At 37.8% G+C, this 16,678-nt stretch overlaps 1 protein-coding gene across 7 annotated transcripts in view; it reads right to left on the bottom strand.

Moving 5' to 3' along the window:
- Positions 1 to 16,678, bottom strand: part of SHTN1 (shootin 1) — a 103,223-nt gene that overhangs the window by 18,629 nt on the left and 67,916 nt on the right. For 5 of the 7 annotated variants that reach the window (XR_012326885.1, XM_019940062.3, XM_004324075.4 and 2 more), the window contains 4 exons: positions 13,054 to 13,163; positions 9,874 to 9,927; positions 4,618 to 4,738; positions 96 to 288 (listed from right to left, as the gene is read on the bottom strand). Coding sequence is in view for 6 of the 7 variants with exons in the window: in XM_019940062.3 (XP_019795621.1) it covers positions 96 to 288; positions 4,618 to 4,738; positions 9,874 to 9,927; positions 13,054 to 13,163 (478 nt within the window). In the remaining variant the exon portion in view is untranslated. Of the gene's footprint in view, positions 1 to 95; positions 289 to 4,617; positions 4,739 to 5,465; positions 7,518 to 9,873; positions 9,928 to 13,053; positions 13,164 to 16,678 lie in introns of those variants that run through there. The other 2 variants (XM_019940063.3, XM_073793918.1) reach the window with 2 other exon arrangements.

The following is a 16,678-nucleotide window of genomic DNA, read 5'->3' as shown; positions in this document are numbered from 1 at the left end:
AATCTCTATCTAAGGAGAAACAAAGCAAAGTAACACACAAATTAGTCATCACAGATTCTTCTACACACTACTTAGTAAAGAGCATCATTACTTACTGAAATGTAACCTTGGAACTTGTGCATCCTTCCAATTTACACGACCCTTCACCTGGCTCAGGTGTTGGGGGGGACGGGCTGTTGAATTCTGCCTCCAGAGTTTTCTTGTTCAAGGCTGTTTTTGTTACACTGGATACAGAACCCAACACTGGCATGGATTTGGACTCTGAGGTGGCTAATATTCCAGTTGGACCTTAAAACCAAACACATACCTCAAGTTTAATAATTCTGTTCGATGCTTATTAATATGGTACTGAAAAACAGATGAGCTGAAAATCCCTCAGGAAGTGAAAAGGCCAAGTTTTGTTAAAATTTCAAGAGCATGCTGGAAAATGCTCCTATTAGAAATCTGCTCTGCTTTGGTGGTACTCCTGCTTTTCAGGACCACGCTGAGAAATTGTGTACAGACCTTTAACAAACTCTAAAACCCCAGGCCATGGTTTCCTCAACTGACCAGAGTCCTTTAGTAATACTGGAACTGTGAAGTCTTTACTTCTCACAGAGCATGGCTTTCTGACAGCTCTACTTGAATCATTTGGCCTCTCAAGAGTTAATTCTTTCCAAAACTCAGCTCTGATTTTAAACAGAAAATGGAATGATGTCAAAAAGCTCTTTTTAAAAGGCTCACGAAGGCTTCCTGAGCCTTAAGTAGCTTTTATGAACATTTTCATTTTAATGTGATTGAGAAGTAAGTGGGTTTATTTCCTATTAAAATACAGACACAGGATTATAAAAATTAAGTGGCAAAGAGTTTGGCTGTTTACCTTTTGGACTTTTCTGCTCTTTGGGTAGGATCAGAAAACTATAATAGGGCTTGTTACTACAATTATTGGCATATCAGTCTAAAACTTCTATGCATTGAAGCTAAGCTCCATCATTACTTTTTTTCTATCTTCAGTTAGGAAGATACTATCCTAGACAGTTTTTTCAAAGCAAGACTCTAGTATGTCTTTCTTGAAACTTCAGAAGGAATCCTTTTAAAACGAAGCAATTTATGAAATGTCACGAATGTACAAATAAAATTAGAACGTCTAAAAAAATAAGCTAGAGAACAACCCTGAAAGGTGAGGCTAAAAAAAAAGCAAAACTTGGGCTTCCCTGGTGGCGCAGTGGTTGAGGGTCCGCCTGCCGATGCAGGGGACACGGGTTCGTGCCCCGGTCCGGGAAGATCCCGCATGCCGCGGAGCGGCTGGGCCCGTGAGCCATGGCGGCTGAGCCTGCGCGTCCGGAGCCTGCGCTCCGGGGCGGGAGGAGTCGCGGCAGTGAGAGGCCCACATACCGCAAAAAAAAAAAAAAAAAAAAAGAAAAAAAAAAGAAAAACTTGGGACTCTCTATATCCTTAAGAAATGTCAGATCATCTCCTAAAATGGAAAGGACTGGTGGGTACAATCCAAAATGCTAGCTAATCCTTGATTATTAATATTAGGCTTTGGAATTTTATTCTTACATTTGTATATGAATGTGTCTGATGCAGTATAACAAACATATGAACTCCAAAAATGACGTTATAATTTGAAAAACCTATCTAAGAGGGGCTGGGAAATTGTGCAGCCATTCTGTTACTGCAGCTCCTCTAGACTTACTCCACGTGGGAGACACAGATCCTCCCTGGTCTGGTAGAAAGCCTCAGCTCACAAAGCATCAGTGTCTGCCTTTCTCATTTATTTCTTCTGTACCGTCTGAGCAGACAAATTTGTGACATTATAGAATATTCTGGTTCAAAAGGCCCTTCCCTCCTGCCTGTGACAAGCCTCACACTGCATGGGGATGTGGGGGTAAAGAGAAAAGGGCAGAAAGATCAAGAAAGTTCATTCGTCAAAGTATAAATAGGAAGCTGAACGTAAGATGTGCTTCAGAGCAGCTCTGCTCAGCCCTTGGGTAACTGTTGACTGCAATACTATAGCTAGCTTTAAACAATCTGTCCTTGTAGAAAAGCAAGATCTGTTTCTGAATACACACCAACGCCTGCTGCTGTTCTGCAACTGAAGCCAATTCAAAAGGAGGGAGAGTGGGTGAGCTGAGCCAGAGCTGTTATTTTTCTTACATACAAAAAGAAATAAAGAAAAATGCCTAATGTTTAAGATGATGATGATGATGAACACTATTATTATTGCATCCTATTTAAGCAGTCCAATGTTTTCCAAGAGGCACTTGCTGCTCTTAGAAATGTCAGTTTTGTAGCCCACAGTCTAGGTAAATCAAGGAAATACCAGTTAGCCCCGTAAGAAAAATTCTAAAGAAAAAGGTGTTTCTGTGGCCCCTGAGGGAGATACTAACTTGGGATATGAGTTCTGCCAACCTCAGGCTGCCTCTGCCTCAATTATGATGTTTCCTTTCTCCACTTTGTAATCTCACCTTTAGCCTTTCCATAACCCTTTGTGTGCAGAAGAAAAAAATCTCAGAGATTCAAATACACCTGAGGAACAAACCTATCAAACTTCTCTCTGTAATTTGCTCCCACTATGCAGTTGTGCTACTTTAGCATCTTATTTGCCCCCTGGAATTTTCATTTTCTCATTCCATGACCTTTATAAAAAGATTACATAGTAAATACCTCTGCCAGTTTGATGCTTGCAAAACATTTGAACCATGTAAAAAAAATAAGTTATTTCTTTTACTAGATGATAGAGTTTGTAAGTTTGTGTCCTCTCTATCCCCCCACACACCCTTTTTTTTTTTTTTTTGGCTTTGGCTACTAGGGAGCTCAAAAGAAAATTTCTGCTCACTTACAAGTCACTCCCTTCAGTATGTTTCCTCTCCATCCTGCCAATTACACAGTTCTTATTTCTCTATCCAAATATTAATGATTCTATTGAATATGTATCTCTTATTCTAACTTCCCTCAAATGATACCTTGAATATTTGTATACTGGTGGAATATAATCAGTAAAATGAAAGAGTCTCACCATGTCCATAAAATGTGTTCCTACCTTTCTCCACACTTTGAAATACTCAAATCTTCATATTGACTAAAATAAAAATGTTTCCTCATTTCTCCCATGGAAAACTAACTCTGAAATAGTGAGTGCTGCAAGTTTGACTAAGTGAGTGAAGAAAGAATGTTTCTGGAGGAACAAAAAGGTCAGTGGCAAAATACAAAATGTAAATGACAGAGCACAAAAATGGCATTCGCAAAGTCCTAAAAATTAATGAAAACTACATGAATACTTTCAGGATGAAATGCTGGAAAAGTCACAGCACTAACTCACAAGTGAATAACAATTCATTATGGAGGCTGGTAAATTCTTGTAAAGCGAACATAAGGGGGAAAAAAGTCTCTTACGGCATCCCTTAGTTTTCCTGAGAGTTGGTTATTTGGGCGTGGGGTGGTGGTAATTCTTACAGGATACTAACAGCAGAATTTCTAGAACAAACTGAATGGCTAATTTTTTTTTTTTAAAGAAGGGCACAAAGTCTTCATCTTTTTATAAAAACGGTTTGGCTGATATTATGCTGCTTCTGGTTCAAGGAACCAATTTACTCCATTGAGTAAATCCCTACATGAAAGCTAGAGCTTGATTATCAAAAACCCAAATCCTTAATATTCTAGCAATTTAAACTTGATAGACATGACAACAATGCAAATTTAAACTGTTACAATAGACTAATTGGAGTTGATTGAACAGAGTCTAAAAGATTCAGTACATTAGCTGTGGTTGCTATTAGTTTTAGTTTAGGGGAGTTTTTCAAAAGCAGCCTCCTGGCAACAAGGGGAAAACCTCATAAAGGTTTCTGCTAATTCCCATGATCAAGCTTATGGAAAAAAAACTGAAGACATACAAAGTGAGTTCTGAAACACACTTTGAAGTCTAATACACGCATATCATGATACCAATGCAAACTGTGATCTCAAGATGCTCAGATGGTCATTTATAGTTGATGACAGAGCTGGACTTTCTCATTCACTTGATTCACAGGCAGGGACAATAAACTAAATGGATATGAAAAATAAAGACGATTTCTTTGCATTTGTAACTGATTTGTAATTACGACTATTATTACTATTGTGCTCTTTGTTCCAGGCACAGTGCTAAGCAATTTTTATATATTGAAATATATTGACTTAATCCTTAGAATAATCCTATGAGGTGGTGCATTTATTATCCTCATTTTATAGATGAAGAAATTGAGGCACAGAGAGGTTGAGTAATTTGCTTAAAGGGCAAGCAGTAAACTGCAAAGCTAGGATTCAAACTCATGCCTTCTGGTTCCGGAGCCTTTACTCAATGCTACATTGTTGCCAAAGTCCATCCCGGATGTCTTTACCAAAGGGCATCTTGCCTTAAGCAAACAAGATCCATAAAAGCCTGATTCCCTACAAATAAATAAACATACCAATAAATAAAAATACATAAGCACTCTTATGAGATACCCATTAAGTACCTTTGCCATCCAATACTTCTCATTCACATAAAAAAATTTAATAATAATTTTTAAAAGATCATTTTATGTTAAAGAGACACTTAAAGGAAGATGCTTCAGAGAGGAAGAGTAGAACCGTGGAAAATTCAAACCAGCTTACTACTGCTATCTGCTTCTGTTGTCAACTTTCTGCGACGCAAAATCCTTTCTAACTCAGTTTCACTGTTTTCAATGTGAAGGGATTTTAAGCTTCTTGAACTAGTGGATTTGTTAAGTGTCCCCTAAAGTGAAAACAAAACAAAAACAAAAACAAAAAGGTTAATGTCTTAATACAATACACAAAAGAATATAAAAGTCAAACCACCAAAACATTACCAGAATTTGAATGGAATTAGGAACTAAAATGAATTTGCTATATATGTATTTTTAATGTGCATATCTTTAACACACAGTGTTGGATCATTTAAGAAGATGCTACTGATGATGTAAGATGTTAGCTTTCGTAGCAAAAGAACAGCACAAGAATACCTCTTGATGGGCTAACTATATGAAATTCAGTGGTGGGAAGGTACTTGCACATTGATGATTAAGATTCTGATGTGTGTTGGTCGACCACGCGGAGAAGAAAACAGATATACTGAACTCACCTTAGAAGGTTATCTTGACATGGCAGCCATGAGTTACTGACCCAAATCCTTGCGGCACTGAAAAATGTGGCCGATTCTTCAGAGAGAATGACCCTGGCCGCACACCTGGTGACAAGGCGTGCTGCCGAAGGAAGCACATAACGCTCTCCGGCGGCCTAACCCAGGAGGTGCTACGCTGAGCACACCTCGCTTCTCTGTGAAAGAGCAAACGCTACAGTCTACAGGGAGGCAAGGAAGGGCCGGCGCCGTAATCCCACACTCCTGAACAGAGGAGGCAGTGAATGAATGGATTACTCAGCACCCGGAAGACACTGAAGGAAACAAGAGATGCCATAAAGCTGTGCTCCTGCTGAAAGGCGTACTGACTTTCAAGAGGACAGAGGAAGACCCAGGCAGTGCTCCCCTGCCCTGGCTCCTCCAGGAAGTATGTTATGGAGGGAGAGCTACGGTCTTCTATCTCCATTACCAGCCAAGTGTTTGTACAGAACACTGGGTGACACACTTCTTTGTAGATTTAAGGGGTAAGGATTTAGCACCCCACCATTACAAGTGGTCCATTTTCTTTTCTAAGAAATGCCCCCTATTTCTTTGAAAGAGCCCTCCTCAGCTGTGCCGCAGGCTTAGGGGGGAATAAAAACCCAGCTGAACCACAATCTTTTGATCAGAGAAAATCAGAACCTCAAGTCAGGTATAACTTGCCAGACTTCAGGCCAGAGTCGGAAGGCAGGCTTTGTCCACCCAGGCTAACAAGTAGGCCAGCCTTTGTCACTTCAGCTCACTATGGGCTTGCCTGAACACTGCTCCCTGCCACTGCCAACTCCCTGAACGATTCTAAGAATCCTACTAGCTAAAATGGTAACTCATGTTTCTTCTTTAACCTATAAAACAAAAAAAGTAGCTTGTAAAATTAGGTAGTTACAAATCTCACATGATATAGGTTATTATGTTGGTTCGGTTAGAAAGGTGTTTTTCTCCCTAACTGCACAAAGTTATAGAAAAGCAGTCTGTTGCTGGGAAAACTGACCAACAAGATTAGGAGATTATATTCCTCTGCTGTCAGCTAGCTAACCAAAACTGATGTGTAAAATTCTTAAGGCTCATATTTTAATCAGGCATCTGATACTTTCCCCCTGGAAGAACCTCTTTCTACTTTGGATTTATTGCAAAAATTCATAAAATACATTAAAGGAAAATCATATTACATGTAACACTATAATAGCTTATTTTATAATTTAAAAAATTAGATGATTTCTTTATTTAACAGTTAACAATGCAGATCTGTACCCACTCATCAAAGAGTTATATAGTAAGGTAGGATTAACACTGATAAGGTAACGAAAACAGAACTAAAACCAATTCAGATAAATTTTTTTTAATGCATTAGAAAAACTATTCCCAAATCATTTGTGTTTATAATTTTTAAAAAGTTCTATCATTTGTAAACAGAAAAACTTATGGCCCTTACTAAAATCACTCAAACTACCAGACTGTTTGAACATCAAGGACATTCTGTGTGATTTTCCCAATGGCTAGAGTTAATTCAAGAAAAAGATATGTGTCTGTGTATGTGTGTATGTACATGTACATACACATACACCTTCCAAGGATATCTTTTATTGAAGAATTTACCTTTCACAAGAGTCTCTATTTTTGTTTGGATAACCGCATTACTTCCCCAAACTCCTGACTGTGGTGAGCTATCCTCTCATCGCACCTGATACTGAAGGAATTCATTTTCCAAGTTCTAATCCTTGAATTCCCAATTTTTTTCTCCATTCACTGACCAAGGCGGTTGACTAGGTTAGTATAGGAGCAAACTTTAAATATGGAGGCAATTATGGAGGAAAGGTTTCTGTATGGATCTCAACCGACGTGATAAAGGAGCTCAGCTAATGAAGTACCAAGACTGTCTTAATTATCTACTTATATTATAATCATAAAATTAGAGAAATCACAAATCACCACGTGGTACATACAATTCCTTCACTTCACAGAAAAGAGAATCCTATAAATCAGTGATCCTCAGCGTTTTGGGCCAGGTCCCACAGTAAGTCAGTGATAGGGCTGGACCTTGAACTTAACTTTTCTAATTTCTATTTCTACTCCAAACCGCTTTCATCATTTAACAGTCTTAATCCCCATGTTAGATAAATGTTCATAATACCAACAACTCTAATTGTCAGGGAACAAAATTAACTATTCAACAATTCCTGGGTAATCTGAAAAACTGAAGATGTTCAAAAAAGACCTAAAAGTGAATTTTTAAAAAATTGTTCTGTCTCTTTGATTTAGAGGCAACTGAACTTGAGAAGAGACTTTCTGATTAATTTCTGTTGATTTATTCTTTGGAAATGCCCGTTTCCACTTAGAGTGGCTTTTAAATGGCTGGTGTGGCTCAAGAGGTTTGCGAAACCTAAAAAAAAAAGAAACCCTTGTGTGACTATGAGAAATAGCTATATATTTTTTATCCACAAAATACACAACTTTAAAAATTAAGTGTAAATAGACTTGGAAGAATAAGTTCAGTCAACATTGAGACTTTAAAAATTGGCTTGAAAAGTGTACAACTCCCCCAAACACGAGATGTGTTTTCTACCCATGTGCTAAGTTTCAGCAGTAGGCTTACAACTCAGGTCACTTTCATTGCAGTAAAAACACCCCCAGACTGAGTTCATTCCTGGTTTCTGTTTTGCAGTAGAACTGAACACAGAGCTTCTTGGTTTCTTGGCATCTCTTGGTACAGGTGCTCACTTTCCACTTCAGTACACAATCTGTAGACTTTTTATGTTCTTTTCATGTTTGTTTCTCACATGCCACAACTGTGAGGTTCGTGTCATGTACTTTGCTGGGTACTAAATTCTGATAATACTAATAGTCTGAACTCCAGCAAGAAGCACCAATAGAGCCCCATCTGATAGGGGCTTCCTTTCTCTCCTAAAAGAAGTATGGTTTATTGGCCCCAAGTGACTGGGAGTTACAAGTGATCCATCATCCCTCAAGGGAAACGTCTGTGGTAGTAGTGGAAAGTTGCCATTTGGCACAGAAGAGTAGGGGAGAGCATCGTGAGTTCCACTTTAAAAAAATTTAATGCAAAGAATAACAGCTATTAGTGATACACATTAATGCCATGTAAAGTAGAGAAATCTAATGATAAATCCAGGACAAAAGAGGATGAGGGCAATTTGAAGAAAAGAAAGATGTTTTGACAATTTTTATAATTTGTTAAGTTATTCCACAAAAATCTGTTCACAAATTTCTCTCCTTGAAGTGGCACAAAACTATAGTGAGTATGATTGTATAGTGAACATGATCTTTAAAAGCAATGCTGTGATTTTCAGTAAACTTGCTACCAACCAGCATTATCAGCAAGTGGGGTAACCTGGGTAATCAAATATCATATGTATCTCATGTAAATGTCTGATTTTTCAAATAAACCTGACTTAAAAAACAAACAGTGAAGTTTACTCTTTCACTGAGGATCAGAACTATGACCCTAGAACCTCCAAATGCCCCTGGGGGCATTTTCATGAACAAAAATTAGCATTACAATGTAGAGACAACAAAAAGGACTGTCATAGGGCATTCTCCTTAACAGAACACTGGATAACAAAATTTTCTCACCAAAGAATCCATGAGATAATAACTACATACTTTTTCCATGGTTTTAATACTTTATTCTGTAGGTAGACCACTACTGTTAGCCAGTGCTACACACCTCTCTTTAGTATTAATTCCACTCACCTAAAAACTACAGCAAACTAATTAAGCCATTCTGAGTTAAGTCTACTGTTTCATGCTTGATGAAAATAATTTTGTTTACCACAATTATGTGGATGTCTGCATGCAATGCATAATTAGCACAGTAACAACGAACATGGGAATATTAGCTCTACCTCCGCCCCCATGTTTGTTGACTTACTGTGCATAATAACTGGTATTGAGACTGTAACAAGATCTGAGAATAAAGCTCTTAGTATCCAAAACATTTTCTAAGTGAGGCATTTGTCTCCGACAGAAACTGTCAGACAGGGCAGTACTCATTTATTTTGTTGGCAAAATCTCATACTTTGGAAAGAAGAAATATGACTAGAGATGGGCATTAAGCATGTTCTCTAACGGATGTGAATTACTTTTAGAAAATGAAATTCGTAACAAAGAAAGGAACTTCTATTATCCAAATTTATCATGACTTTTCAAAACTGTGAGAAAAGCAGACTATGACTCTGATGCTAAAATATTTGGGGAGAATCTCTGATTTATATTTAGGTGCCAAGAATTCCACTTTCATGCCCCAAAGTTAAGCACTATCCATGTGAGAGACTACTATACAATATACTATTATCTACTACCTTTATCGTAGATTTACTTATAAATAAATCTACTGTAATCTATGTATAGATTTACTTATAACATTATTTACTATATTTATATTTATAATATATCTACTATATAAGCATGTACTGATCCTCACATCTGGCCAGACACTTTATCTTCAAGTTGTAATACAAGTATTGGAGAACAAGAACAGGAAACAATGATTTGCGGGAAAGTGTACCCATTCTTTTAGAATAGAAACAGCAGAGTACTGACACATTATTAACACACCCAATGGAGGAGTCCACAGCACAGTCAAGTAAACTATCAAAAGTAATGAGGCTTACTGTAAATGGAAATCAAATATATCAAAACCAATTATTCGTAACAGTAGATTTTTAAAATATTCTTCCATTTTCCCATTAACTAAAAAATAAACTGAGATCTATTCTTACCAGTATTCCTTTTAGTTCATTCACTGCACTTTCAGAGCCTTTTGAAGATTCTGGCTACAATTGTAAAAAAGAAGAAAAATGACTGAGTAATTCAGTTTTAAGATACCCAACAAAGACTTTTACATGGCAAAGAGTTGGTGGCTTATATTGACTACATTTTTTAAATTAGGTTTATGTCTTACGGTTAGTAAAAAATATTAGACATGCTAATGCTCCCAAGGAGCAGTTAAATAGAAAATTAGGTAAGAGCCAAGCTACCATCTTCTACACATCATTTTGTTACCTACTATCATCATATGTAGAAAAGATCTGGTAAACATTAAATTTCAAAGATTTAATTCCAAATTATTCAGAACATTTTACAATAAACTCTTCTTCACTCTCATTGCTGGACTTGAGCCAGCAAACGAGGACTAGGAAGGCAGGAGTGCAGAGCAGAAAGCAAGCAACAGGGCAGAGCACCTCTCAGCTCCGTCAGCTCCAGGCCAAGGCCAGCTTACAGAGGACTGGCACGTCTAGTTTCATGAATTTCACAACCGGGATCACAGGAGAATGTTAGCATCACCAGCTACCAGAGTAGTAAAAGACCTCAGAGGGCGTGCAGTCCAAGTACTTCATCTTACTTATGAGGAAAGTTACACTTTGAGGAATTCTGTATTTGAGTCAGGTGTCTCGATTACAAGCCCAGTTCTCATCTGGCTACACCACGAACAAAATAATTTGAAATGAAATTCTGGGTAATACCTGCCTGCCCCATAATACCACAGTCTTTGTGGACCCCTCAATGAAAAGATGGCTGAAAAAAAACCCTCTGATCTTCCCTGTACCACTTCCTTTCACAAAGGAGATGAAGAGAAAACCTACAAGACACAGTGAAAGGAATCACTCAGGCCTCTCATTCCCAGAAAAGAGGCAAGGCTAATCTTTCATCAAGAGATGGGAGGTGAATAATGGCAACCTATAATTCTTTCCTCTCAAAAGATAATAAAAGAATAAGATCCTATTCCAATTTTTAAAAACGTACAGTTAGAAAAAGTGAGAGAGAGGTTTGCTGCTCATGTACAAATTAAACTAAGGTGTTCAACTTTCATAGCCTCCGTTTTCTGTGAAATACACATGCCATCAGTGGCAGTCACAAGTGCCAGTCAAAAGCTCTAAGACACTAATTTTAACCACACCAGCACCACCACCAACATCAAGGAATTTAGTAATACGCAGTTAAATTAGTACTCTCAAGGCAGGCTTGACTTCTGTAGGTAAGCTGTTCGGTGACATGTTACGACTTCTGAACAAACACCCTGCCTAAAGGCATACTCAAAAGTGCTGCTCTGCCACTCAAGTCGCCCTCTGACTGCACAAGCCTTTTCAAAGCCTGGACTGCAGACTCTCATAACTGGTGACATTTCAGGAAAGTACTGATGGTACTGGGGGAAGAAGTCTGCACTGAGGCATGCAGTGACCATTTGTTTTAAAGGTTACTGACCAGGTCATTCACCACTGTATCTACACAGTTTTAATGATTAAGAGCAAAAAACCCCAAAACAAAACAGTTGTCCACTGATCCTTGTTCAGCTGTCCTCCAGATTTTGAACTGACATTAAATAATGTGTAACTGTTGAAAGAGTCACGGCAAGAAAGAAAAAGGACAAAGTGATATAACGAAAATGAAAGTACATACAGAACACTTACGATTTAAGAAGTTTTCAACATTTTTCTTTCTAAACTAATTTTGTTTCTTTTACGACACTGCATTTTTCTCTAGTAATCATTTGGTTTTGCTATTCTTTCCAAACTAGTTGTGACATGAAAGCCATAAAAATGTATTATTTTCTAAGGTTCTACTTACTTAGACCCTTCATTTTAAAGTGGTTTCACATTTTACTCTATTTGACCCTAACAACAACCGTGTGAGCCAGAGAGGGTATCTTATGGAGAAGAAGCCCGGGAAGCTGGGTGATAGTGCAAGGACCCGACTCCAACAACAGTGCTCTTCACTCACTCATCAGACACTGGCACTGAAAGAGCTGTGCCCAACTATCTACACGCTCAGCTTCTCGTCCAGTTCTACATTCTGCCCATTTGCTTTCAGAGCTCTAGTACAAGACTGAATTACTCTCCACAGCTGGCTGAAGCTTCCATTTCCCTAGATGTGAATCTTCTCTTGGCGTGGAATGCTCGTTCCCTCTTCCCAACCCCCTTTCCCTGGACAGCCCACACCACGGCCATTCCTGCCTTGTCCAGTTATCTTGTTTGCCTGTGACAAAGTGGCAACTTTAAAAGCCCAGGTGAATTTCTAGTGAATAGTCATGACACTCGGGGACACTGAAGTAGCTGAAGAAGGGCATCCTTGAGAGTAAGAAAGGACCATAAAGTTTGGTTTAAAGGAAGAGGAAAAAGAAAGAGAAGCAATCTGCTGCTACCTTATTAGAGTGAGGAAGGAAAAAACATTTTTCAAGAAAAATGTCAAAAACTCTACTACTTGAGTCTATTTAAATGGGACAGATATACAAGGGGAAGGAAAGCTCTGAACTAGACACTAGGTACTTCCACAGACCCTGGAGCTCACTGTGGTCTAGCTTAGAAGACAGCTGATGATACAGATACACAAGTTTCTCCTTGAAGTGATCGGGAATAGGGCTGTGAAATTAATGGAAACAATCTTATAAACCTCACTATTTTTCAAAAGTTGTCTTAGGTCTGCTACGGTATATGATGTGATCCCCACACTCAGATTCCCCTCCCCCACGCACTAAAACAGAAGCCTCGGGAAGGCAAGGATCTTTGTGCCTTGTTTACTGCTTTACTCCCGGTGCCTAAAACAGTACCTGGCACATAGTAGATACTCAATAAATACTTGTTGAATTACACACAAGCACCAGGAATTGATGAAAATAAAGGGCGTGCTAATTGTTACTTGTTTGGTATAACAGTTCATATCAATGTCCCTCTCAAGGAGACGGCAGCACCCTGCAACCACAGGACTTACTTTCTGTAGTGACCTAGGTTTCCTATGGGTCAGAGTCCTTCTGAAAAGTGCTTATATGAAGCAAAGGCTTTTACGGCACATTAGACTTAACCCAAGATTTGACAGTCAATTCTGATGCAGCTTTCATCAGATTTCAAAATTTTACGTTAAAAAAAAGAAACATCAGGGGAAAAAAGCATTTAGTCATTCCATACCTTTGCCTTGGGTCTAGCTGTCTGATTAACTGGTCTGAGATGAACTCCCTTTTTAATTCTGTCCATCATCTCTTCAACTGCTTGCCTCTTCAGGTCTGTGACTTCTTCAGCTATTCAAAGAACACACACATAAATCATCTTATGTTACAAGAAAACTACTTCCTATTTCTGGTAACTTAGAAAGACTGCACTATGTAATTAACCACAGTCATTTTTCAGACAGAGTCACAAAACACCAATAATTTACTAAGGTTAACAGCTCCCAGGCAGCAATATTTTTTTAATAAAAATCTTTTAATAAGAGATTTGCTTTGAGAAATAAGAGTTATAAAATTTAAGGTCTAATTTGTAGCCTGGAAATCAGTATTGGCTCATCTATGTTAAACAAAGTACATTTTGTTCCGTTTGTCAGCATAATAATAGACCTGAATTTCTCCAGGTCTTTAAAAACCTAATTTTGTACCTAACTCCAAATAACCATTCACTTTTGTCTCAAAGATGTTTTTGTAACTTATAGTACAACCTATGTCAAAGAAATCCAACCAAAGCAGGAATAACTATCAAAAAGCCCATTTGAAAATAAAAGATCAAAGAGATTTTTTTACCTCCTGGAAGAAATCCACAGTCAAAAGATGAGCAGCAAATAGATAAAATCTATTTTTAAATTGCCATCTTTTGTTTAGGAATCATATGGGAAGGAAACATTTAACCAAACCTTTTTCAAGTCTTTTAAAATTGTCAATGTTAAAAGAAAACATACATCCAGAAATGACTGCAGTTAAGTAATTAAATGTGATAAAAAATTTCAACTGTCTATTGTTTAATCTTTACACTCTTTGGCTGCAAAAACAATAAAGCTGTTGAAATATGTATCAACTAGATGAATGCAACTGAGGTGAGCTGAGACCTGTTGGTCAGAAGAGTGAAATCTGTCTCTTGCACAACAGCTTAACCAAAAGCACCAAATCATTCTGGAACATTTATCACCATTAATGCAGCTCTAGATCTTGTGTTTACCTCCAGCTAACTCACTGTATCCAATACATTCAAGTTTAAATATCTCATAAAGACCCTCCAACAGACTCCACGTTGTGGGGCAGGCATATGGTAGGCATTCAGCAAGCATCTACCTACTGACTGACTTGTTAAAGTTCGAGCTTTAAATGGCTATCAATAGTTTTACTATTTGAGCAGAAACAATTAAACCTCAAAAGAATGGCTTCTAAATGGAGGCAATCACAACTATATCCCCCAGCTAATTCACAGTCGTGTCAGGCTTTGCGCTAAGGAGGCCGAAATCATGGCTTCTTTTACTGCAATATGGCAGACTTCACTTTACTGCAATATGGCAGACTTCACCTGGTTAGCTATTCCTCTTATACATGCTGAGGGGAGCAACTTAGAGAATCCAGAGGCTCCATTATCCTCCACTCTGCAACATCACAGTGATGGGATCACTGCTATATTCATCATATAACCTAGGTTTTCTAATACAGTCCTGATTTCAAATAGTGTTGTCATCCTCAGAAGCCACTGAAATGCTGGGAATTCAAATTTCTCAATATCCAAACAGCATTTTTCAGTTCCAGAAGTCAAAAGAGTATCTTTTGTGAGGCAACATGGGAGACATGGCACCAAGGTCAGAACTCATCCACCAATAAACGAAAAGACAGCAAAGCTGTGGGTTGATCAATTATGTGCCCTTAAGCAGTATTTTCTAAGGCAACCTCTGCTGATGGCTCAGAAACATGTTCAACAAGGGGACAGACAAAAAAATTACTATGAACAGAGATTCACTCATTCATTCATTCACCGACTCACTTATTCAATATCTGAATACCTATTATGCACTACATGGTACTTTTGCTGACCGTTTTCAAAATCAGAGGAAATAAGACACAGATCTGTCATTCAAGCACCTGGTATGGGTATGGAATTTATTCCAGGGAATTTAAAAAAATCTTCAAAACCCATTCGATTTTCAGAAAGGCTGCCATTTTGAGTAAGGCTTGGGAAGAGCTGCATGGCAACAGGAACATCGCCTACAAACAGATTAGCACTCTGTAAGGAACGACTAAAACTCAATTAAATGCACAAAACAAAAACTAATTAAGGCAGACAGATGGAGAATTATGGTCAACACCATTCAAGTCTGCTGCAGCATCTAACACAACAGGAATTTAAAGTAGTTTCTTATTTTTGCTTGCCAGAATCACAGTGATAATTCAGAGAAGTGCCACTATCTGTATTGTGTACAGATTATAAACCAGGCTCATAAAATTTTCTCAGTCTTTTTCAAACGTAAAGGCTTAATTGGTCTTAAGGAAAAGAAATCACTCTTATCAGATTCCCTACTCAGGCACAACACAAGGGCAATGGCTAGGTTAGCTACACAAGCTTTCTCTCTCACCGACCCTGTTTTTGAACTAGCAAAATGCAATCTATACGAACTTCTGAACTATTAAGCAGTTCTAACAAATCTGCAAGAATCACCTACAGAGAGCTCATGGTATGTTTTGTGATTCTTTTCTGCAATCACGCAGTTGGTAATTGTTTCACAAAAGCATGTAATCAGGGGGGACAACAGAAATATGCAGGATACTGGAGATTAAAGAAGAGGGACAAAGGAAGACAAGGGGTCTAATGTTATTGAACTGCCACAGGAAAATAAAATCAAATGTTCTTTGAGTTAGTGCTTCCAGGTCAGTCTTGGATCAGAAAGCTACATGTAATTAATTGAGGCTTAAATTTTAAGACCCACTTGAAAAATAAGTTAGTTCCTCAAAAAAAAAAAAAAGACCCACAGACAAAACCATCACCTTATTGCTCAATAAAACCTTTTGGTATTACCTAGAGGAAACTAAAATGAATTTTTAAATGTCACAGGTTTACTTTTCTCTTTCAATAACATTTTTTAAAAGGCATTAAAGAAAATCTTATGGCACTGTGATGCACAAAATTTCTAAAGAACATATCATAGTTGAATAAGTTTGGATTTGACCTACAGTCATAAAGTTAAGAAAATTTCCTTAACTACAATGATCACAAGAGCCTGCTGAATGAGGACTTCTGCCCTTCAGGGTGACTGGTACCATGCCTTTTTTTTTTTTTCTTTTAGGTAACATTTTGAATATTTTCTATGTCATGGGCACTACTCTAAATGCTTTACATGTTGTGAGACTCATAATTCTCAAAACAACTCTATGAAATAGGAACTATTATTCCCATTCTACAGATTAGCAAACTGAGGTAAGAAAATATCAACAAATTAATGACCTAAATATATGATAAACAGCAGGCATACCTCTCAAATCTCAGAACTTGTCCAATAAATGCATTCTTATCAAAATTAGAGTTATTAACTGCAAAGTATGTAATGATTTCTTGTGTTTAGATCTTAAAACTACTTCTAAAATATTTCACAGACCTTCCCTACAATCAAGCTTTTTAAGAGTCATAACCCAACAATAAAAGTTTCTCCATTCATAAGCTCTGAAAAACATACCAACTGTATAGCAAAAGCCATCATACGATGCTAATATAAGAAAACACTGTGATAGCAAGACTGGTTCCCATGTTATAAATGCAAACTCCAAAGTGTCTCAGATGACCCCAATATTGATGC

The sequence above is a fragment of the Tursiops truncatus genome, chromosome 16 (genome assembly GCF_011762595.2).
Source record: "Tursiops truncatus isolate mTurTru1 chromosome 16, mTurTru1.mat.Y, whole genome shotgun sequence".
Classification (NCBI taxonomy): domain Eukaryota; kingdom Metazoa; phylum Chordata; class Mammalia; order Artiodactyla; family Delphinidae; genus Tursiops; species Tursiops truncatus.
Note: the sequence above shows the minus strand (reverse complement) of the source record. Positions and strands in the feature narration are given on the sequence as shown.